We start from the raw sequence: 25,270 nt of genomic DNA on the forward strand, positions 1-25,270 counted from the left end.
TTGTCAGGGTAAAGTCAAAATCAACCCCAAATTAGCCTGAGCAGTCAGGCTTAACTTAGAAGCAACACATAAAGTACTTATATGGCACTTAAAACAGTACAAAGTGAAAACACAACACAAGAAAAATCTTGCACCAAATTAGAAAAATAGAGTGATCTAATAAATAGAACGAGACCAAAATAATAAAAATCTAACCAGAGGAGCCTGGATATGCAATTTTAAGGAGTTCAGTGAAAATAGTGCCAAAAAGCAGAAAGCAGAAACTGTGGTTCTCTGGTCTCCTCAGACAGGGACAAATTCATACATTTGGGCCGGCCATGATGGAGCCGGCTACAGGAACCCAGTTAGGCAGCTAAACTAGAGTACTTTAAACTCTGTGTGTGGAGGTATGTGAGGTCCTGCAGTAAGGATGCAGCACACAGCTGAATGTGGTGTGAGGTCCAGGTTAGGGAGCTGTGGGGCATATGATTCAGATTTCTGAGTAATCAAGGCTGCCTTCAACAAGAGGCTTGCAATGAGAGGGTCTGCATTGGGGATGTGTCACACAGCTGTGATTCCAATGAGCCTGTGGGCTGCAAGGGTGATGCGAAGTCCTGGCACAGGAACAGTCCACTCAGCATAGACAATGTGTTGGTTCTGCTTCAGGTTCCACTGAGCTGCAGAGGGCATGTGTCGGTTCAACTATGTCCACAGATTGGCAGGCAGAGCATCTTCAGGTCCATTTCCAAGGGTCTAGGACACCCCTTGTCAGGGTAGGATTTACTGTTGCAGAGTCCAGGTACTGATTACAAGAGACGAGTCCTTAGATTCACTCTGGTGGACCTAGTTACAAGTCCCGTCCTTCTCACCCAGGTAAGGGGCAGTGGGTCATCATGGAAGGGAAGCAGTCTAGAAGAGTGGTGGTCCTTTCAGCAGAACAACAATCCTTTTTCCTGGCAGAGACTTCCGCAGGTCCAGAAGTGTACTGAAGAGTTTTGTCTGAGGTCTAATATTTATAACTGCTGCCTTCTTTGAAGTGGGGGACACTTCTAGAGGTTTCCATCCCCCTGAGGTGTCAGCCATGCCCTTCCTCCCTGACCTGGCTCCAGCTTGCATGGGGTCACATAAGACCAGTGTCAACCCTTTAAGATAATGCTCAAGCAGAGGTGTTTGTAATATACATGTACGTTAGGTGAGATCCTCCTCTTCATTAACTCAGAATGGCTGATCCTGCCAACACCTATATTCCCTTTGTCTCACTGTCTGGGAGCAATACAAAAAGACCAACTGCCAACTTCATCTAGTCATGCACCCCAGGATACAGGCTGCAGACACCAACTGGTTTGGACGAGGAAAAGCCACTTTCTAAAAGTAGCATTTCTAGATTTGTGAATACAAATCTGACTTTACCTGTTAAAGAGGGCTTTTAATTACAATTCTGTAGATGCCAAACCAACCTATTCACCTGCTCTCTATTGCCACTTATTAAATGTAATAAGGTAACCCAATGGGCTGTTCAGGGTCTATTCTAGGAGTGACAAATGTATTAAGAAGCAAGGTTTGGGCCTGGCCAAATGTTTATTTTGCCAGGTCAAAATGGCAGTGTAAAAACTGCACACACAGGCTACAATGGCAGACTTGTCTACTTAGGTGGGTGGTGCAAGCAGTACTACAGGTCTACTAGCAACAAATACTTTACAGGCCCTGGGCACATGTAGAACACTTTACTAGATACTTGACAGTAAATTAAATATGCCAATGTGGTCTAAGCCAATCCTACCATGTTTAAAGGAGAGAGCACAAGCACTTTGCACTGCTTAGCAGTAGTAAAGTGTGCAGAGTCCTAAAGGCCAACAAAAACGGGGGCACAAAACAGGAGGGTGCAAGTAAAACATTTAGAGATGACCCTACAGAGAGGGCCAAGCTCACCAATAACCTATTAAAATAGTGGCTGAATTATGTTTTTAATCAGGTCCCTTTCCCGAGTTAGCAGCATAAATATTTTAATCTACTCTCTACATAGGACAGCTAGGCCTGCAACAGTGAGAATAGCTTTTTGGGCCTTGTCACTGTATGGACATGGTAAACTGTGCTTAATTTGAGTCGGTGATTGCAAGTGGGGTCCACTGCCACCCATTTCTGGGGATCACCACTTATTTTTTACCACTTTACTAGGAAGTAAATTAAAATGTAAATTTGGCATAAGTCAATTGTACCATGTTTAAAGGAGACAGCATGTACGCTGTAGCACAGCACATTGAGAGATATAAACCATAGCAACAACAAATACAAATGAAACTCAAGTAAATCATATTTGTATGTTTAAAATTTAATTATAGATACACTGTACGTACTTGTAATAAATACCTACATGTAATACTAAATTATAAATTCAAAACATTAAATTTACTGCACAAGGCACAAAACCTTAAAAGAACAACGACCAGAAAAGCAAATACAGATAAACAGGCCATATCAGCACCCTTAATCTTTGATTAAATTGTCTCCCCGCTTTTCTGTATCCCACTCTGTGGAAGAGTTTATAATAGTGACAAAATAAATGTTTCTGTTTTCAAAGTAATGTCTGAATATTAACACATGTCATTAATGGTTGGAACTGTCAACTATTAACCTCATATTTTACAAGAAAATATTCTAGACAGGCAATATCAGCCCAGCCCAGCGGTTGCTGAACAATTAAGGTTTGCAAAGCAACATGTACTTGCTGCTGTGATGGAGTAACCCCCTCTGCCAAACTCTAAATCAAGCCGATAATATTGTATGAACATTAACAAAAAGTCCTTTAAGCAACAGATGAGGGTAAAATCATGACAGAGGCAAACATATTCTTCTTCAACACAAAACGTATATTCTTCTTTAACAGCCTGTAAAAATCTCAAGAAACAGATAATGGCAAGAAACCTCTTGATACCTTTCCAGGCATAATTTTACTTTTTAGTGTGGGCAGAACACTATTTAACCATGACAGCATAAACACCTATCCTCAAATATAATCTATTTTAATCTTCTTGAAATGTCGGCATATTTCTAAAAATGCAGAAAAAAAATATTCTTAACCTGAATGAAGTGTGTGGGCACAAGTAACAATTCTCAAAAATTCAAATTTATAAAAGTTCACGAATTACAGTAAATCTTTTCATCAGGGAATTATGCAATGATGTGCATCCTCAGACTCACTTTATATGCCAGTTCATGGGGGTTCTTCTAACAGAATTTGAAAAGCTCGCAGATCAATGTCTCTTTCTTCTGAAATAATTTTGGTCAGATATGCCTATTCAGAAGCTGTATGGTCCCTTTTGGCGCTCTTACTCTTGGTGATTGACTGATTACTGGCTGATTTTTTTCTTCATTTCTCCTCGGGTGCTAAATCTTTATAAGACTTCTTTCTCTCACACCTTCAAACTATTCAGCTTGATTTAAGTGTCATTTATTTCAACTGTCCCATTTATTTTCATCTTACTGCGTGTCTTGATTTGCAACTCTTACAATGCAGGCACTTTGTTTTGGTCTTAATATTCAATTTTCTTTTTTGTTCACAGGTTTGATTGAGGGCAAGAGATTAAGGGGGTGATTCCGAGACCGGCGGGCGGCGGAGGCCGCCCGCCAGTCTACACCCGACAAAATACTGCTCCGCGGTCGCAAGACCGCGGAGGGTATTTTGAGATTTGCCCTGGGCTGGCGGGCGGCCGCCCGCCAGCCCAGGGCAAATCTACCTTCCCACGAGGACGCCGGCTCCGAATGGAGCCGGCGTAGTGGGAAGGTGCGACGGGTGCTGTTGCACCCGTCGCGTATTTCAGTGTCTGCTTTGCAGACACTGAAATACTTTGTGGGGCCCTCTTAGGGGGCCCCTGCAGTGCCCATGCCATTGGCATGGGCACTGCAGGGGCCCCCAGGGGCCCCGCAGCACCCCCTACCGCCATCCTGTTCCTGGCGGGAGACCCGCCAGGAACAGGATGGCGTAGGGGGTGTCAGAATCCCCATGGCTGCGGAGCACGCTCCGCAGCCATGGAGGATTCACCCGAGCAGCGGAAAGTCGGCGGGAGACCGCCGACTTTCCGTTTCTGACCGCGGCTGAACCGCCGCGGTCAGAATGCTCGATGGAGCACCGCCAGCCTGTTGGCGGTGCTCCCGTGGTCGGTGACCCTGGCGGTCACCGGCCGCCAGGGTCAGAATGACCCCCAGAATCCCCATGGCTGCGGAGCGCGCTCCGCAGCCATGGAGGATTCACCCGAGCAGCGGAAAGTCGGCGGGAGACCGCCGACTTTCCGTTTCTGACCGCGGCTGAACCGCCGCGGTCAGAATGCTTGAGGGAGCACCGCCAGCCTGTTGGCGGTGCTCCCGTGGTCGGTGACCCTGGCGGTCACCGGCCGCCAGGGTCAGAATGACCCCCTAAATGTGTGCATCCATTTTTGCACTTCAAGTTTTAAAGGTTTTGAAGTACCAAAAGGTTGAATTTATAATGGCCAAAACAGTTAAAAAGTCGCAAACACAGCAGAACAAAAATCCCCATTTGTAAAAGAAAAAATTAATGTAATAAAGAAAATGATACCAAAAAGACAAAAGTCCAAAAAAGGGAACCAAACGGGTATGAAGTCTCAAAGTTTTAAGTAAACAGAGTGCCAACAAGTGTAAACAATCGGAAACTAGCAAAGCTAGACTGGGATGAGGATACATTTTAAGGAAGTGCAGGTCAGGTATAAAAGTGAGATTTGTCGAAACATTACCTTCACACTTGGAACATTTCAGAGGAGGCAGAATCTCCAGTGGGGCAGGGTTAATGCTGGGTCAAAAGACAAGCTTGTCAATGACTAGCTGATGAAGGACAAGGTCTTGGTGAAGCAGTTGATGAAGGCTGGAAAAACATTGAGCTGGAAAAGTCCCAGGAAGTCATCAGGAACAGTGAAGCTTTCTACCTTTGGACTTAAAATCTTTTCTTGAATTTTGATTTCCTCAGCAGGGCAAGCCTGCAGGCTATGTCCAAAGAGGTTTCAGAATTTCTGGATGTCGGTCAGCATTGATTCCATTTAACCGGATTCACTCCTGCAGAGAGGAATGAAGTGGAAGCTCCAGCAAAGTCAGGTCCACTGGCGATCCATCCTCGGCGGATCGTCTGACAAGTTAGTCAGGTCCCTAGTTTTCTAGGGAAGAAGTTAGCAAAAAGTTTCTTAGTCCCAGGTTTTAGGTTTGGTCAGGAGGAGACCAGGCAAGGGTGCTAGAACCTCAGGAATAGCACTTGGGGTTCAGGGCTCAATCTGACAGAGGCCACCAGCAGAGACCAGGTGTTGCATGGCCTGCATACAGTTGCAATTTTAATTCAGCTCCATAAAGTTGGCATCTCTTTTCTCCATTCTCTTTTCAACAGGATCCTTTGCCACATTTTAGTGAGTGTGTGTGTTGTATGTGCATCTTTTAAGGCACTACTACCCTGAATTCTTCCAGGGTCACACATTTGAGAACACAAAGTCACTTGTTTGCTTTCTTGGTGTGCCCATTAGCAGACAACTCATTTAAGCCAGAAAAAAACAAATAAGCTGCTCTGCGTTCCTCTCACAGCGTGATAAGAATAGTACATTTTCATATAAACAGCTTGCATGCTATTATTCTGCGAGAGAAGCAATTCTTTGCTGGTACTATCACAGAACCTTTACTAGTTGTGACTGTGATACAGCCTGGCTGACTCCGGTCTTCATCTTGCCAAGGAGGATGACCTATCCTGGTTTCCAGAGACTTACCACCAAGATATGGGGTTTAGACCATCTCAACTGGTCTGACAGAGGGTACTCCCACTATGTTCTCTTTAGTACAATCTTACACATGTTTAGGAGTATATAAACATTTGCATTAGCTCGTTTGCTTCTGCCACCTTCCCCGAGAGCTGGAAACACGCAGAAGTCAACGCCCTACTGAAGAAACCTACGGCGGACCCCAGCGACCTGAAGAACTTCCGCCCCATCTCGCTCCTCCCCTTCCCCGCCAAAGTCATAGAGAAGACCGTCAACAAACAACTTACCAACTTCCTGGAAGACAACAACCTACTCAACCCCTCTCAGTCCGGATTCCGAGCCAATCACAGCACAGAAACCGCCCTCATCTCAGTCACAGACGACATCAGAACTCTGATGGACAATGGAGAAACAGTCGCCCTCATCCTCCTCGACCTCTCGGCTGCCTTCGACACCGTCTGCCACCGAACCCTAATATCCCGCCTCCGCTCCACCGGGATCCAAGGACAGGCCCTGGACTGGATCACCTCCTTCCTCTCCAACCGCTCCCAAAGAGTCTACCTCCCACCTTTCCGCTCAGACCCCACCGAGATCATCTGCGGCGTCCCACAAGGCTCCTCGCTCAGCCCGACTCTCTTCAATGTCTACATGAGCCCCCTCGCCGACATCGTACGCAAACACAATATCAACATCACCTCCTACGCCAACGACACCCAGCTGATACTTTCCCTCACCAAGGACCCCACCAGCGCCAAGACCAACCTGCAAGATGGAATGAGAGACGTCGCAGAATGGATGAAACTCAGCCGTCTGAAACTAAACTCAGACAAAACGGAAGTACTCATCCTCGGAAACACCCTGTCCGCCTGGGACGATTCCTGGTGGCCCACGGCCCTTGGCACCGCACCTACCCCCTCAGACCACGCACGCAACCTCGGATTCATCCTGGACCCTCTTCTCACCATGACCAAACAAGTCAACGCCGTATCATCCTCCTGCTTCCTCACCCTCCGCATGCTCCGAAAGATCTTCCGTTGGATCCCCGCCTACACCAGAAAGACCGTAAACCATGCCCTCGTCACGAGCCGCCTGGACTACGGCAACACCCTATACGCAGGAACCACGGCTAAACTCCAGAAACACCTGCAGCGAATTCAAAACGCCTCCACCCGCCTCGTCCTCGACATACCCCGCAACAGCCACATCTCCGCCCACCTGAGACACCTGCACTGGCTTCCCATCAACAAAAGGATCACCTTCCGGCTCCTCACCCACGCACACAAAGCCCTCCACAACAAGGGACCCGAATACCTCAACCGTCGCCTCAGTTTCTACACGCCCACCCGTCAGCTTCGCTCCGCCAACCTCGCACTCGCCGCCGTCCCTCGCATCCGCCGCACCACGGCAGGTGGGAAATCCTTCTCCTACCTGGGGGCCAAGACTTGGAATTTCCTCCCCACCAACCTCAGGACCACCCAGGACCACCTCGCATTCAGGAGACAACTCAAGACCTGGCTCTTCGAGCAGCAGTAACCCCTTCCCCCTAGCGCCTTGAGACCCTTACGGGTGAGTAGCGCGCTTTATAAATGTTTTTGATTTGATTTGATTTGATTTGATTAGCAACAATTGCCATGGTTGAACAGTTTATCCTATTCACCATTATAACAAAGGTGATCACTTTAGTATGTCTCATCTTGCTAACAATTGCAGCACATGCTTTTACACAAGAATATAATCATTTCAATAAATGCTTTGAAAATGCTTTTTGTTTCTTTCTTATGCTTACCTTGAGCGTGCAAAAGTAAGGATTAGATCTGTTTCCGCAGATTCCTTGGGGATCAGAGTATCATGTTTGAGGTTGTGAACAACGTCTTTCCCGGTTCTGGTTGGATGCGGTACTGTGAGCTAGCTGAGATACAACACTTACTGATGGTATATCTCGACTAAGTCTTTACACTGTGAAGTTCATGTTGGTCCTGCTATATTTGTAGGAACCATATAGCACAGGGCAGGTCCAGTTGAAACTGGTCAGCTGGGCTTTTCAAGGAAAGTGGGTTTCTTGCAGTTTTGTGACTCTGTAGCTTAACAGAATGTCAGCCAAGTGACCCTTAAAGTCCACTTCTTCGTCTGGGCACATGTGGGAGCAGGCCCAGTCTTTCAGATCCCCTTAAAGGCATCAACAGCAGGTGCAGTCTTTTTTTGTCTTACACAGGTCCAGTAGTGTTCAGAAGAGGTTACCAGGGGTGTACATTTATGCCTGACACTAGCTGGTGGGCGGAGATGACACCTGGCTCCTAACCCTACTCATGTTCTCAGCAGTTCATGAGTGTCCTACTGCAAACAATTCCACAGTGTCCATTTCTACCAAAATCCAACATGGCAGAACATTTTCTGCACCACGCAGAGCTCCTGTGCCTACCCTAAAGGAGTGGCCATGAAAATTAGCAACCCTTTCTGTGGCGTCACCTCAAAACTGCATATGGGGGCAGTTCCTTCCTTGGATTGATGTGTGGCAGACTAGGAATCAAAGGATGGGGCACACACAGGTGAAATCTGCCTGTGATGGTTAGGTCTCTTTGAAGTTATTTAAGTTTCTGGGAATACACCAGATGACCATCAAGTCAGAAGAACTTTAAATCCCCCCGCACCCAAGGCCTTTGTCTCTGTCTCTGCTTTGGGGGTAAGTTCACATCTCATCAAGGAGCTATTTAAATCTTGGGTGACAGATGGAGGCTCATACAAATAGGCTTTTGGAGGCTTTAGGCAGGTAATAAAAGACTTTCTAAAAGTACTTTGTGTGAAATGTTTAGTACAAATCTGGCTGTAGCAATGAACTGGGCTTGCAATGAATATTTTTTTAAATATAAGAAGGGACTTTGTAGCTGTTTCCTGTGAGGAGGTATAATGATTAATATTATTTCTGAATTCTTCTGCATGGAACAGCTAACCCCGACATGGTGAAAATAGCATTTAGGGCCTTGTCACTGTAAGGACATCTTTAGTATTTAGTGTTTACATGCCCTGCTTTTAAATACCATGTACCCTGCCTTTTTGGGTATTAAGAACTCCGTAGGGGAGACTTATTAATATTTGAAAGGAGGGTTTATGCCAGTCTAAAGGGGGTATTTTGACAGGTTGAATTTAAAGCTCTAAAGCTGCACAGACAGGCTACGGTGATAAGCCTGTAGTGATGTTTTACACTGCGACCCTAGTAGTGGCACAATAAGTGCTGCAGTCCAGTACTGTCATTTAACCTACATGTCTTACCCTATGGACTTTTAAGTAAGTTAAGTACGGCAGTAATTAGTATAACCAATTTCGAGATAGGTCAGAGATCATGCAGTGGGGCCTGATTAGTAGAGTCCCAGTGAAAAAGAACAGCAGCTTCAGTCCAAAATATTGAAAGTGTCAATGCAAAATGACATATTTTACTACACTTTCCGAGTCTACGCATTCCAAATTAATGTGTTGTGTATGTACTTGCAAATTATTTGTAACATTTCAAACTTGAAATAGAAAAATAGTATTTGAAATAAACGTGAACTTTCCAACAACTGTTCTTAATTATTTGTATTGCATTTTTCCTCAGATCCTGGTGAAAGGTATAGTTGGGGACGACTTCACTGGTGACATAGGAATAGATGACCTGTCATTTTATGATTGTAACCTTTACAGTGGTAAGAGCTAAACTCAGACTATTACTTGTCATGCAAATTGCTCACATTTGTTTCTTTTCAGATTCAGCTACTTTATACATTATGGCCCTCATTACAACCCTGGCGGTCGGTGTTAAAGCAGCGTTAATACCGCCAACAGGCCGGAGGTAATAAAAATAGGATTTTGTCCCTGGCAGTAACCTCCAGCAAAGACTGCCACTTTAACACACGGTTCGCCAGAGTGGTAACGGCCGCTGGGCTTGAGACTTGGGTCTCCAGCCCGGCGGTTGTCACAATCCCACCCTTTGGATTACGACCCGGCCTAAGCCCATGGTTTTTGTTCCAAACTTACAGCCACAAAAACCATGGCGGTAAGCACTCTCAGTGCCAGAGAATCCCTTCCCGGGCACTGATAGAGGTCTCCTCCGCCCCATCCCCCTCCCCAAAGTCCTCCCCACCCTCCCCCTCCCTCTCCTGCTCCCCGCACCTATACACACCCACACATGCACCCATATACACATGCACACACGCATACCCACCACCAACCACGCATGCACACATCCATACCCACACACCTCAACGCACACCAACATACCTTGTCACACACCTGCATTCACCACACACAACACTCACAATCACGCATTCAACGTGACTCACACCCGCATGCACACATTCTCAAACATACACACACACCCTACACACACACAATACCCTCCACCCCCCTCTCCTGTCAGAGAACCCAACTTACCTGCTTGCAGGGGGTCCTCCGGCTGGAGATGGTCTGTGGCGCTGCTGTCAGCAGCAGCTTCTGCCAGCAAAACACCGCCAGGCCGTATCATTGCTCATGATACGGTTGGCGGTGTTCTGCTGGCCTGACGGGGCTGCTGTCAGCAGCGCCAGCTCACTACCATCTGCCGCCATGACCGTCGGCGGAGTTCCACCAGCATTCTGGTGAAATATTGTTGATGGTCATGATACGGGTAGACGGCTGGTAGCCACTGCGGCGGTATGTTGGTGGCCGTCGCCATGGAGGTAGGCGGTAGTTACCGCGAATGTTGGAATGAGGGGCTATATTTATTACCTTGTGTTACAAAATACACTGAGCGTTTCGAAGATTTAATTGATCCTGTGGCATTATGTATCATAGGATTGGAACAACTTGAAAAAACGTCATTTACAAGATCAGAAAATTTTTTAATTTCAGGCCTGCCGATGTCTGCTCGTCCATCTGATATTTTTCAGTTTCATGTGGTCAAGATTTCTATGTTTGGACGTTCTTGAAGTTTGAAAACCTCAGCTGGACAAACCAGAAAGCTGTAGCCATGCAGATCACACCAAAGCTATGTATGTTAGGTGTAAAGGCCCACTGAATTCTTCTTTCGTGAAACAAAAAACTCTGCATAGAATGAAATTAATTTTCATTCCCACCAAGGTCCCCCCTTGACCAGGCATCCTTGAGTGGTTATTAACCAGCCCACATGAAGTCAAAAATGTTCCAAGTTGTCAGGTTTTCAAACTTTTGGGTGTACTGTCTTGGTAATTTTTTAAGGCTCCTATGACTTTAGTGACAGCTCTTTGCATGCATGGCAACTCCAGCGGGGCACCCAGAATTAACCAGTCATGGTCCACTTTCCACTGGACACCTTGTCAGCTCTGGAACTTATAATGTCCTTGTATCCAAAAAGATTGTCAGCTAACTGACCCCTTTGAGTTCACTTCCCAGCCCTGGGAACAGGTGGTAGTAGGTCCGGCCCAGATCATGGACAGCAGTTCCAATCCTCTTCTCTTCTCCCTCAGGTCCAGATGTGTTCTGAGGAATTGTGGGTGAGGTGCCACTTTTGTTCAGATGAATAGCCAGTAGACACGAGTGACACCTGGACACTTCCTCAAAAAATGAAGAGCATCCTGTTTGCCTTAACACAACCTATCCAACAGGGCACCATTCTCAGGAACAATCAAGATGACAGAACCTTTCTGTCGCTGGATGAGGCTGATGACCTTCCCAACCTAGAGGAACTTTTCCAACAGTATTTCTAAATTTTAATAAAATCCAACTCAGTAATGAAGTCATATTTTTAACCAAGCCTCCTGATCCCTACTATTCAATGACAACCTTACCCCATTGGTTGTTTTAAATGTGATTCACCCATTTATAAAATTGATTTTCTGCTGTGCCTTTGTTTTCTTTAAGGTAGGTGTCAGAGTGAACTATACCAATCACTAAATTAGCCTGTGCTTACCCCACTGTTTGCTTGGCACAAAGAAGTGAGGCTTAACTTAGGGAAAATGTGTAAGGTAATTGTTGGACTTTTCATCCTTGGTGTGGTCTCCCTTAACTTTTCACCTCTGTTTCCCAGGTTGTTGATGTGTGCTGGACTGTGTTTTTGCTGTTTTTGTTACTCTGGGCCTTTTACCACTGCTAACCAGTGCTACAGTGCAAGTGCTCCTATACCAAATGTGTATGTAATTGGTTCTTCCATGATTGGCATATTTGATTTACTAGTAAGTCCCTAGTACAATGTACTAGAGGTGCCAGGGCCTGTAAATCAAATGCTACTAGTGGGCCTGCTGCACTGGTTGGGCCACCCACATTAGTAGCTCTGTAAACATGGCTCAGACCTGCCACTGCAGTGTCTGCGTGTGCAGTTTTAAACTGTAAATTCGACTTGGCAGGTGTAACCACTTGCCAGGCCTAAACCTTCACTTTTCGTACATGTAAAGGCACCCCTAAGGTAGGCCCTAGGCAGCGCCAAGGGCAGGGTGCAGTGTATGGCTAAGGTAGGACATGCAGTAATCTGTTTTATATGTCCTGACGGTGACATACTGCTAAATTTGTTTTTCACTGTTGCAAGGCCTGTCCCTCTCATAGGTTAACATGTGGGCTACCTTTAAATATGATTACATTGTAGATCCCCTTTGGGAGCGGATAGACATGTGGAGTTTGGGGTCTCTGAGTTCACAATTTAAAAATACATCTTTTGGTAAAGTTGATTTTAATATTGTGTGTTTGCAAATGCTACTGTTAGAAAGTGGTCAGTTTGACAGTTGGGGTGTTTGCACCTCTCTCTAGAGAGTGACACAAAGGGAGCTGGGGTGTAGTCGGCATTTCCTGATGAGCCATCTGTGCTAGGAGGGAGGGGAGGAGTGGTCACTCACACCGGAAAGGGCTGTGCCTTCCCCTCACACAATGCAGTCTCCAACCCCCTAGGTGTGTCTGGGGCCTGGCCTGGGCAAGGCAGGATTTCACAAACATGAGAGACTTTTCTTTGAAGTAAGCCTACTTAAAAGGGCAAAATGGGTATAAGAAGGGCACCCAATACCACAGACTTTAGACATTTCTGAAAACCAAGAGGAACCTCTGCCTGGAGAAGAGCTGAAGAGCTGTGGAAGGAGAGCTGCCTGGCCTGTGACTGTGCTTTGTGGAGCTATCCTACAGTTGCTTCTTCTGCCTGTGCTAGAGGACAAAGACTGGACTTTGTGTGCCTTGTGAAGAACTCCCGAAGGGCTTGATTTAGAGCTTGCCTCCTGTTATTTGAAGTCTCAAGGACAGCAAAGACTTCTCTCTGCCAGCACCTAGACCCTCTGCTGAGCCTCCTACTCTGCCAAGTGGTGCCCATCCAGTTCCTGGGACCCTGAAAGGAGAAGCTGGCAGACCAAGAGTGAGACATCCACGCACTGACTGCCGTGCAGGGAAAAGATCGACACAACTCCGATCCGCGGCTGAAAAATCGACACGCCGCCGGCTTCGTGGCTGAAAATCAATCCTCGTCTGCAGAGCAACTGAAAGATTGTGGCACGCAGCTGGAGAAACGACATGCCGCATCGCTGACGATGGCTGGTGAGATCGCAACCCGTGCTCTGTGGTTTTCAAATCATTGTGCAGCAGGATTTACAACGCAAACATCTCTGGGAGTGTTAAAACTATGCAAGGCCTGCCAGAACCCGAGAGTGCGGTACGAATCGATGCACATTGACTCTACTGAAGGAGAAACAACGCACAGTCTCGCTCATGAGTGATATTGCCGCATTGCAAGCCCTTTTTGACGCACACGCCCTTGTGGGTTTATTTTTGACGCACCCAGGTACATTTCTACGATAACAGTGTTAGCATTGTGTTTAAAATTACATGAGGACTATTTTTGTTTTTTAATCGATAACTTGTGTATTGTGGATTTTTGTTGTTTCGGTGTTGTTTTGTTTAGATAAATATTTTCTGTTTTTCTAAGTATGTGTTGTGTCATTTTGTAGTGTTTTCATTGAATTACTGTGTGTATTGGTACAAATACTTTACACCTAGCACTCTGAAGTTAAGGCTGCCTGCTCCTGCCAAGCTACTGTTGGAGTGTAGTTTTATAATCAAAATTAACATAAAATGTTTACGAATTAATGCCTAATGATGCCGCATCGAAAATGTATTAATGTGCTTTTACTAAACGTGTGTTTGAAATGTGCCCACGGGGAGTGGCCACCATTGTATTCGATGATTAATGAAATTGACTAATAATGAAATATTAATGTGCTAATGTATGATTTTGTATTAGTATAGTAATATAGTTATATGTTAAGGTTTTGCTAATTAATCACTAGGCCTTAGTTAGCATGAGTCGGGCCTAGCTGTCTGGTCTCATATTAAATGTGTTTTTCTAACGTGCAATGTGCTGACTTGCTGAAGGACATGTAGCCGTACTTTTCCAGAAGACTAGAAGATGTGTGTAACCATAGTAAATTTTCTCATGAGAACCCGACTTGCTCAAGGAGACATTCTTGTGGAACGCAACAGTGTAATTCGCAACAGGTACAAAGTCATTTAAACTAGTGAAGACAATGGGACTACTTACTTGAGTAACAAATGTCACTTATTCCTCACCTGACATTCTACCCGTTGGAGAAGTCAAATCCAGGAACCAATGAGCTGCGTGAGAACTGTCAAAAGTGGAAAGCTGTAATGGGGTGACCGTTGGACTATTGGATGGAGATAATGATGCAACAAAACTTGCCCAATTGGAAATTAGGGTACTGTACAACAAGTTTGATATAATCGTAGGACACCAGGAGAAATCAGGCATATATGCTATTCTTCACCACTCCTTGCCATTCCACCGAGCCATTATTAGCCATTATTCTGTCTTAAGCTATACTTTGCCATCATTCTTTGAGGTTTTGCCGTTTATTCTTCTGATACTTTAACCATCCTCAGCTCATTCATTACCTGATACTTAATTTTCCTCCTTATGAGGGAAGTGTCCCTTATTACCTGTCTTGCTGAACTTTGCGGTGTTTCCTGGCTGATGGCGAATCAACTGATGTCCTGAGGTCGAAGACTGACTCTGTATGCTGACTCATTACGGAGGGTAACTATATGATGATGAAGTTGTAATTGTCTGTTTGCCTTTTCTTTCTAGGTACCAACTGCTCTTTTGATATAGACCATAGTTAGATGTTTGCATGAAGCCCAACAGGCTAATGCTGATTCGAGGTTAGTGAAGGAGTTCACTAAAACTGACTCAAACGGACAAATGACTGAATCTATGCTTTGTTGAAAAATACGCTATTAAAACTCTGCTAAAAGCTAATATATGTTGACATTGTGCTTTGTTCTAATGTTTATAATTTTTGCTTTGATTAAATCTTATTCGAGTGGTCATATTATAACAGTGTTGATGAGTTTTCTGGTTTTGAGGCTACTAAACTTGCTAGTAGAGTGTAATCAATGGGGAATAAACATCATAAATCTTACTAAATTCTGTGTAGTTATTCATGGCTGGAAGATCATGGTGTGTTCCGATTCTTATTAATGTCATTAACTAATTTGATTAATTTGTTATTGTGAATTTTAAGATGTTTTTGATCTATTGATTGTTATGTTGATTAATTGTCTCGTCCTAAGGTGTCTTCAATCATGGTCAAAAGATTCATTGGCCTAAAACGAGTCCCAGACTAATTAATTATTTAAGACGGGACGCGTTATCAGTTCTGGTAGCAGAGGACGGTTACGGCCCTTTGGGGCCCTAGGACGAGGGACCATTGTTTTAGAAATATTTTTGAGATAATGCAAATTGGAGATATGATGTGCCCCTAAGTCCCAAATGACTTTCCCGGAATCCCAGAGCTTGCCGAAGTGAGTTGGGTATGTTCTCGGCATTCTAGTGATAGTATGAGTGAAGTAGAAATGTGTGCTTGCTCAGCTTATGCATATCGCAGGTGAATTGTGAGGTTTGTGAGAATTTAGGCCAGGCCATGTTTTAGTAGGAGTGGGCGTACTCCGCAGTATGAGAGTAGGGAAGTCGGCGAACTTCATGTGAGTGTAGCGCTTCGTGCTCAAAAATTGTCCACGTGGTTGTTGGTGATGTACGGACCCGGCGTGGTCTAAGACTCCGGAGTATATTGATAAGTGCATGAGACACTTGGCTTATGTTGTAATGTGTGCGGATTAATAGGTAAATCGTGCGTGGTTGACGAGTCGAGTTTGAGTCAAATTGTGAGAGTGAAACCTTCGATGGAGATTTGGCAAGTTCTAAAGTGCACTAGAACGAACCATTGACAAGTCGAGAGTAGAACTTGCGGGTCAAATTTTGCTTTCAGGTGTGGGATCTGAGAAGGAGAGAGTAGCGGCCGAGGCTTCAAGTGAAATCTCTGTAAAGTTCTGAAGCGATTGTGTTACCCTTCCTGTTGTAAACCAGCAAATTTGGGCTTTGTTGTTAAAGTGCTCGCAATATATTGCTTTAGTTTTTGTGTGAATAGAGAGTGAGGAAGACAAGCCGCAAGACTTTGTCAGCCGCAGTGTGTGTGAGTGTGACATCATTGGAGCTGTGCTAGGATAGGTTAGTTGCCGAGAGGGGTCACGCACGGATTGGCAGCCGTCCGTGAGAGGCAATTGGTTGAGAAGGTAGGCGAAGAGTGTTCTGGGAACTAAAGTCACTTCCTGATTAGATTCCAAACAAAATAAAAGTCGAGAAAATGAAGTTTTTCAAGGCTTTAAAGAGTGCTTTGCGGGGAGATGCGTACATTACAGTGAGTGTGGGGGAGCCTACACCGCCAGAGGATACTCAGGCTTATGCCGTAATGGAGGAAAAGGGAGTCGCGCCATGTCTTTGGCTAAAGCATTGGTGCAAATTAACAGGGAAAGATGGGTGTATGGCATTTCCAGAGAACGGAATCTTTACTATAGGGGTTCTAGAAAATTTGCGGAAAGCGTTAAATGAGCAGAAGCTGCATCCGAGACCAGCTCAGTTTGAGGCGTTAGCAATTTGGGAATTAATGGCCATACGACAGAGGCAACAGAAATTCGAGCGGAGAATGAGGAAAGCAGAAAGGACCTTAGCAGAAGCTAGATGGGATAGTGAGACTAGGATGTAGAGAAGGGAAATAATAGACGGAGTGAAGATGTTTCCGGCAATAACTCAAGAAGCCTCAACACAGGGAAGAAAGGCCGCTTGTAAGACAGACAAGGGCTCTCGCAAGCAGAAGGAAACTCAGAAGTCTTGGGCAGATGCAGATGATTCAGATAATGATGAATTTCTTAATCAGTTGTTACATGATCGACCGCCACCATATGCCATAAATGACAATAGACCGAGTACTAGTGCAGGTCCTGAAAATTTATCACAGAATCAGGGTTAGCTGAGGGTGATTCTCTTTTACCCTGACTAGAGTGAGGGTCCTTGCTTGGACGGGAGGTAACCTGACTGCCAACCAAAGACCCCAACAGTAATCATGCAGCACACAACTGCCATAAAGTGAAAACACTACACAGGAAAAACCTCAAAACAAATACAAATAAATTGATGTCAAAATGACTGTAGAACTGAAGGTATGAAATTTCAAAGTTTTAAGAGGAGATAGACTAAAAGCAAAAAATGCTGGTTGTGCTACACCAGAGAAAAGTTGCAAGTTCAGGCTGACAGTAGTGGAGCGAGGATTGGCTACAGGGACCAGGTTAGTCCACCTGAAAATTTTACCTTCTCAGCGTCAACATGAAGAGTTCCATTTGCAGTGGAGGAGAATGTGAGGAGCAGGGAGAGCAATGCAGATGATTGTCGCTGTAGTGTGAAAAGCAGGCTGGGCCATGTGGGGTGTCAGCACTATAATGTGAAGAGTTGATTCAGTGCCGTGGTTGTTGGAGCTTTGCATTGATGGTCAATGTGAGCTGTCATTGCTGTAGCATGAAGTGTAGATCCCGATTTGTCAGTTGTCACTGTAGTATGAAGCGTCAAATTCACTGGAGCTTCACATTAACGGTCGTCCTGGGAGATAGAGTTTTGGCATGAACAGGGCCATTTGTGGTCATCAGCATCCAAAAAACCTCAGCATTTCACCTTCCTTCTTAGGAGGAGTTCAATCAGTGCTAGCCATGGTTCCAGGCCCTTGTGAGACACCTCATGGGTTCAGGAACCCACTCCAGCTGAGGCCAGAAAGGCTTAGACAGGTCTATTTTGAGGTCCAGGGCAGCAGGCTAACTGAGCTATTGCATGGAGGTCTCTGGGGCATTTTTGTCTCTGTGACTCAGGAAGGAGGTCAACCAACTGAACCTTGGAGTCGCTCAGGTTAACCTGGAATGAAGGCAGCCGGTTCAATTTTCTTTCTCTGAGATCAAGGCAATCCCAAAGCGGTAGGGTGTAATCCTTTGATAGCAGCAAGTCGGTCCTCTGGGGGAAGAGCACTGTTTCTTTTGTAGTGTCCAAAGGTATGGCTTAGGAGGTCCAATATTTATACCTGATCCCAGGAATTGTTTGCCGGAGAACACCCTGCCCTAGCCCTCATTTGTCTCTGGGAAGTTCTTCCCTTCCTCTGTCAAGGCTGCAAGAGATCTGGGGCAGCAAAGGGTTAGTTTCAGGTTCCTTTGTATGTACTGGAAGCAAGCCCTTTCAAGTGTTAGTTGGGCAGGGAACAGCTTTGCCTCCAGTCATCCTGGCTAGGTGGCCAATCCTGCCCACACTTGGTCCCCTTTTGTTTCACTTACTGGCAGGAATGCACAAAGCCCAACCTCAGTGCCATCACAGTCATGTGATCCAGGATACTGACAGAAGGTACAAAGGGTTATGACAAGTAAAGGTCAACTTTCTAAAACTGGAATTTTCAGAATTGTGACTTAAACTTCAATTTTATCATTGAAGAGGATTTTAAATTATTCATTTGAGTGTTAGCATCACATCTTGATCTGCTCCTAATCTCAGATTATCTCATATTACATATAATAAGGTAACTCAGTGTTAATCATCACGAGAGAAACACTGTACTACAGTGAAAAAATACTATAGGAGCTATTCACTGCCAGGCCGGTTAAAACTTAAACACACGCATTTCCTACTTTTTAATACAATCACCCTTCAATATGGAATTTTAGGGACTACCTCAGGGGTGTCCTGTAGGTATTAAAAAGGGAAGTTTAGGTGTTCAGATGGCAAATTAAACCCGCACTAAAAACTGCAATGGCAGGTGACTTGAGACATATTTGATAGTGCTACTTTAGTGGGTGTCACAATGAGTGCTGAAGGCCTACTAGTAGCACTTAATTTACAGACCCTGGGTACATGTGCTTCCATATACTAGGAACTTATAAGTAAATTAAATGTACCAATTGAGTGTAGGCCAATTTTATCATGTTTTAAGGAAAAACACCAAACACTTTCTCACTGGTTAGCAGTGTTAAAGTGCACAGAGTCCTAATGCGAACAAAAACAAATTCAGAAAACCCAAGGAGTCAAGGCAAAAGGTTTTTGGGTGACCCTGCAGAGAGGACCAAGTCCAACAGTCGCCCTATTTTCGGTGTATGTCAGCACATCCATCGGCAGCCTTAATAGGGGAATCCATGACAGTGCATGGCCACAGATAACTACTGTTTTGTAGCTTTTCATTATTGACTGTGAAGTTGAGAAGAAATTGGCCTGTATTTCCCACAGTCCATTACCAAATTGTAATCATCCCCTCATATACATGGACTGTTCCAAAATTACAAGAGAACGGTGGTTAATGGGGGTTAATGTATCACAAACTTGCATTATATGGGCATAAACATTACCAATTATCAGAGGTTTCCAATCTCCCAAAATGTATGCATTCCTAACCTGGGAGGGGGTGCTGAGTGATATTTTAACTAGTTTACCTCCGGAGTACGCTGAGGTTTCAGTACCAATAAGCTGCCATGCCGCCTTTCCCACAATTTCTCAATTTCAACTTAGTGAGGTGTGTTTCTTGTAAAGAGTAGTAGTGGGTATTGCTTTGCTTCAAGTATAAAGGTATTGTGTGCCTCATGGCACTAGTATGCAACCATGTCATGTTCAATGTAAGGTAGTGATATTTACTAGACATCTAGTGCTGAGTTACAAACTGAATAAAGATAGCCATCCTCTCTGTTACTTTTTGTATCAGACCTAGTATTCCTGGTGGGGTAGTGAGTGTTGCCATGTGTGTGGTCAATTTAACAAATTTCTCTGTTCCCCATTGTTAGTGTATAAAGTACCTTCACCGTTGTATGGATAACTGGAAACTCATCCATTGTGCTACTTTGGTTTATAGTATCTTGTTGAGGGGTTATGTGTGTTTATATTAGCTCTGTGGCCCCTGGGTACATATCTGCCATGCAATAATGTCAACCACCACCTACCCTACATCTGGTTTATCTTTTCAGTTATTACAATAATACTTGTCAACATAGAGGAGCCTCTTTAATGTGTGTCATATCACACCTCTTCATCAGCAGTCATTGGCGTGATCTTGGGCCCCTGGCATAGAGCTTCATCACTGTCACCAGGGTTCAACAATTCTCTGCTTCCTAAAGACTCCTGATTACTGTCCATTGTGGTCAACTGCCAGACCCTCTCACCTGCCATTATCTCCACCAGTTGAATCCTTCCATTGGTAGCTTCTTCTTTGGCTGCTTTTCCATGTATCAGCGATTTGGTTTTCAGTATTTTCCATTGTTGTCTTTTTCTTTGGATGCTCTTGTGTTCCCAGCATTCTGCAGATGGACAATTCTCCTCCAGCCACTTCTAAGTGCCCTCTGGATTTGCACAATAAATTAGTGTTTCTCTTCTTTACAACAGCTACATTTTACCAGAAAATCAATGAGTAGGTAAGGTTCCATTGGTGTAGTTTTCACTTGATATCTGTAAAGAAGTTTCTCTGTTGTTGCACAGTTTCTGTGTAGTTTGGAAGATGTATGCATGTTGATGAGCCATTGGAAGGATCTGATCAGTAAAGTTCAGAATCCTTAAAATATGTACTCTAGCAGTGGCCACCAATGGTGTCATCCACCAGGAACTCTGTAGAGCTCTCTACTCTTGATATTCTGGATGGATACTCATCATATATATATGTTATACACCATTTCGCTATAAATAGTTCATTACTTTTTTTAAGTATTCCTTTTATTAGAATATTATTTAACCTTGACATATTTTCTGCCTTATCTGCTCTGATTACAAGATTCTTTGCAGTGTCCTTGAGGTCTCTCATTTGAACTGGTAATTCAAGCACACACGGTATCAAAATTTGTTCTCAGTTACCTTTTCTATGATTAGCTCAGAGATGGCCAACATCACTTGTGACAGAGGTGGTCATTACAACCCTGGCGGACGGTGTTAAAGCGGCGATAAAACCGCCAACAGGCCGGCGGTAAAAAAATTGCAATTACGACCGTGGCGGAAACCGCCAACAAAGACAGCCACTTTAACACTCCGACCGCCACGGCGGTACAAACAAACATCGCGGCGGTCACCGCCAACAGACAGGCGGGAGAAAAAAAACCCCGCCCACAGTATTACAACAGTCCAATCAGCCACGTTTTCGGGGGAGATTCACCGCAGATAAAAACACAGTGGAAGCAGGAATTTCGAAGGGAAAACGCTCACCTCTACACACCCCATGAGGAACGAGGACACCATGGACCCGGAACTCCAAATTCTTCCTGCGATAGTCTTCCTGCTCCTCTACCAGGAGCACGAACGCCGGCGGCGAAGACCACGGTGAGTACTGCACCTACGACACAGGGGAGGGAAAAAACAATGGGACACACACGCAACACCCCCTTCCTCACCCACTACAACACACACAAATGCATATCAATACATCACAGTAACACCCCCCAAACCCTCTGGAAGAATGCAAAGACAATAACAAATTAGTGTTACCATTGTAATATATTAAAAACAAGTAGGCAGAAATAGATATATACACCATGTACAAAATAAATACCAAGCATAGTAGTCCAGGTAGTGCACTAAGATAGTCCGTGGAACCCAGGGACCACACGGTATGGGCGAGGCCCACACAAGATGCCCAACCATGATGGAGAGAACACTGCAGGGGCATCAGATACCAAGAAAACACGCACCTCAGGGTGATGGAAAGGGGGGGCACCTCAGCCGCTTGAGTGCACGATGACAAATCCACGAGGGGGCCACATGCCCGCTGTTCCATCCTGGGGAGTGCAAAGCCAAAGTCTCTCAAGTCTCTACAGTGGGTTGTCTGCCCACTGTTCAATCCTGGGGAGTGCAAAGCCACAGTCTCTCAAGTCTCTACAGGGGGTTGTCTGCCCACTGTTCAATCCTGGGGAGTGCAAAGCCACAGTCTCTCAAGTCTCCACTGTGGGCGGTCTGCCCACTATTCAATCCTGGGGAGTTCAAAGCCACAGCCTCTCAAGTCTCTACAGTGGGTGGTCTGCCCACTGTTCAATCCTGGGGAGTGCAAAGCCCCAGTCTCTCAAGTGGATGTCAGTATCCACTGGTTCTGGACGGGGCATGGTGCCCAGAGTGCTTCATCCTGTTAAGGACAGAGGTAGTGGATGACAGTCTCCACTTGTTCAGGAGGGGGCATGGTGCCCAGAGTGCTTCATCCTGTTAAGGACAGAGGTAGTATATGACAGTCTCCACTGGTTCTGGAGGGGGCATGGTGCCCAGAATGCTTCATCCTGTTAAGGACAGAGGTAGTGGATGACAGTCTCCACTGGTTCTGGAAGGGGCATGGTGCACAGAGTGCATCATTCACCCCGTGACGGACTCAGTTGCGTCAGTGCCCCTGCCTCTCATGGGCTAGTGGTGCTTCAGATGGTGGTGCCCTGTTCAGTGGTGCTTCAGATGGCGTTGGCCTGTTCAGCGGTGCTTCAGATGGCGGTCTCCATTACAGGGTCTCAGCTGCTGGTGGTCCTTCATGGCCCAACGGGCCTTTTGCTGCTGGTCCTTCATGGCCCAGCAGGCCTTTTGCTGGCAGTCCTTCGTGGCCCAGCTGGGCTCGTGCTGGCGCTGGCCTCCTGGGCAGCTGGGCTTGTGCTGGCGGTGGCCTCCTGGGCAGGTGGGCTTGTGCTGGCGGTGGCCTCCTGGGCAGCTGGGCTTGTGCTGGCGGTGGCCTCCTGGGCAGCTGGGCTGGTGCTGGCAGTGGCCTCCTGGGCAGCGGGGATGATGGCGGTCTTCTCCGCCGTGCAGCTCTTCTCAGACTTGCCGGGTTTCTTGTGGGCCTTCCCCACCTTGGAAGGTGTCACAGCTGACTCCACACTCCCAACGGGACCCCTGGGAGCGGCTTTGGTGGCTGGAGTCTTCACCCTCTCCCGCCGGGCACTGGCCAACTTCTGATGCTTCACAGGTGGGGGACTGTCTGTGCTGTGGCTCCGTGCCACACTGGCTGCCCTGGTGGCCTGTGCACTCCAGATTCCGGTGACTACAGGCACCACTGGTCCCGGAGATGATGTGGCTGAGGTGCTAGTTCGGGACCTATGAGATGGACGGGGTGGGGGAGGTGTGGGAAAGAGGTCAAGGTTGGACAGGAAAAGTTTTTGGGACACACTGGGATGGGTAGCTGGAGGGGGTTTGGGAGTGGAGGAAGAGGTGGTGGTTGTAGGAGGTGTACTTTGGGTGAAGGTGCATGCGCTGGAGGCTGTCATGAGGTGGATGACTGTTGGGTGGGTGTGTGCCTGTGTTTGTGTATCTTGGGAGGGGGCGTCACAGACACACTGGGAGAGGACACAGGGGACGTGTGAATGGTAGTGGGGGTGGTGACTGCACGTGAGCGGGGTGTGGTGGTGGGTGTGCTGGAGAGGGACGTAGTGGCTGTAGAGGTAGTGCATGCAGGTGTGAGTGTAGATGAGACTGGGAGGGAGGAGGGAGACGAGGAGGAGGGGGACACAGTGGAGGCAGTGGATGTTGGTGTGTCTGTATGTGTGTGATGCTTGCGTAAGTGCCTGTGGGATGTGTGGTGCTTATGTTTGCCTGAGCTTCCCTTGGGTGTTGACGTGTGTGCATGTTGGTCTGTAGGTGTGCTTGGGATAGGCTGCGGTACAGGGTATTGGGTCGGAGTTGAAGAAGTTGGAGGGGGGAGGCTAGAGACAGGGTCAATGGCTGCCATCAGTGCTGAGGCCAGAGTCTGAAAAGCTCTGTGAAGGGCCGCCTGACCAGAATGAATGCCCTCCAGGAATGCATTGGTTTGTTGCAACTGCCTCTCTACACCCTGGATGGCATTCAAAATGGTACACTGCCCAACAGTGAGGGACCTGAGGAGGTCAATGGCCTCCTCACTGAGGGCAGCAGGGTTGACTGGGGCAGGGGCTGAGGTGCCTGGGGCAAAGGTGATGCCCACCCTCCTGGGTGAGCGGGCACGGGGCAAAGGCTGAGTGGCTGCTGGGAGGGTGGTGCTTGTAGGGGGGGTGGCGGCTGTACCTGTAGATGTGGGGGGCACAGAGGAGCTTCCATCAGAGGACGAGTCTGTGTCGCTGGTGTCAGCTCCTGTCCCCGCCGTGGAGCTCCCCTCGCCCTCCGTCCCACTGGTGACTTCAGACTCCGTAGTGTCGCCCTCCAGGACCATGAGGGATGCAGCTCCCTCGTGCTCCGTTGCCACTGCTCCTCCGCCTGATGGTGCTAATGCACACAAGAACAGGGAGACCACAAAAAGGGGGGGGAACGACAGAAGAAAGACATGTGGAGTGCATGCATTACCGCTACCGTTGGCGGACACGACAGACACAGAAGCCCCCTGCACTACTCCGCGCTCTTGGGCTCCACTGTTCAATTTATGGGAAATGGCCTACAAGGCTATGGACGACATCTGCACACATAGATGACACAGGGGCATGACTAGCTGTACTTAGCACTTTACAGAGGTGGGCTGGGATGCCACATGGCCTGACATACGGAGGGGCCTTGCCTATGGAACTCTCCCTGGCCTAGGGAAACCCACAGCCCTCCTGCCCCACCCAGACACCTCCACTGCGCACAAAGTCAGCAGAATGAGAGTGTACTCACCCCCTTGTGGCTGCTGTGATGCCCTCAAGCGCCCATCCAACTCCGGGTAGGCCACCGCCAGGATCCTGAACATCAGGGGGGTCATGGTGCGACGGGCACCCCTCCCACGCTGGGAGGCCATCCCCAGCTGAGCCTCTGCCGTCTTCTTGCTCCAGCAGCGAATGTCCTCACATCTTTTTCGGCAGCGTGTGCTCCGTCTGTGGTAGACCCCCAGGGTCCGGACGTCCTTGGTGATGGCACACCAAATATCTTTCTTCTGGTGGGCGCTGACCTACATGAAAAGTACAGGGGAAAAAGAGAAGTTATTACCAACTGCACCGTCCAAGTGATTGGCCCCCATCCCTACCCTTGCCATGTGGCACATGCATTCACCGTCTTTCATGCACGCAGCACTCTCCCCCCTTCCTTCTTACATCCAGCCCTCTCCACACAGGCATAGCCCATACAGCACGCACCCAGTGCACTTACCTGTTTGTCTGGAGGACCGTAGAGTAGCGTGTACTGGGGAGGACCCCATCCACGAGTTTCTCCAAATCCTCCGATGTGAAGGCAGGGGCCCTTTCCCCAGACACTCGAGCCATTGTCTCTTCCAGACCGAGGTCACAGCAGCACTTGCAGTGTAGGTCCTCTCCTGTCGAAGATCAGGTATCGAGTGAATGAAGTG

General features: G+C 46.8%; 1 protein-coding gene across 2 annotated transcripts in view; it reads left to right on the forward strand.

The window, feature by feature from the left end:
• Positions 1-25,270, forward strand: part of MALRD1 (MAM and LDL receptor class A domain containing 1) — a 2,469,603-nt gene that overhangs the window by 593,025 nt on the left and 1,851,308 nt on the right. For both annotated transcript variants that reach the window (XM_069211777.1, XM_069211778.1), the window contains exon 14: positions 9,313-9,400. In XM_069211777.1, coding sequence (XP_069067878.1) covers positions 9,313-9,400 — 88 coding nt within the window. The remainder of the gene's footprint in view (positions 1-9,312; positions 9,401-25,270) is intronic.

Source organism: Pleurodeles waltl, chromosome 10 (genome assembly GCF_031143425.1).
Source record: "Pleurodeles waltl isolate 20211129_DDA chromosome 10, aPleWal1.hap1.20221129, whole genome shotgun sequence".
Classification (NCBI taxonomy): domain Eukaryota; kingdom Metazoa; phylum Chordata; class Amphibia; order Caudata; family Salamandridae; genus Pleurodeles; species Pleurodeles waltl.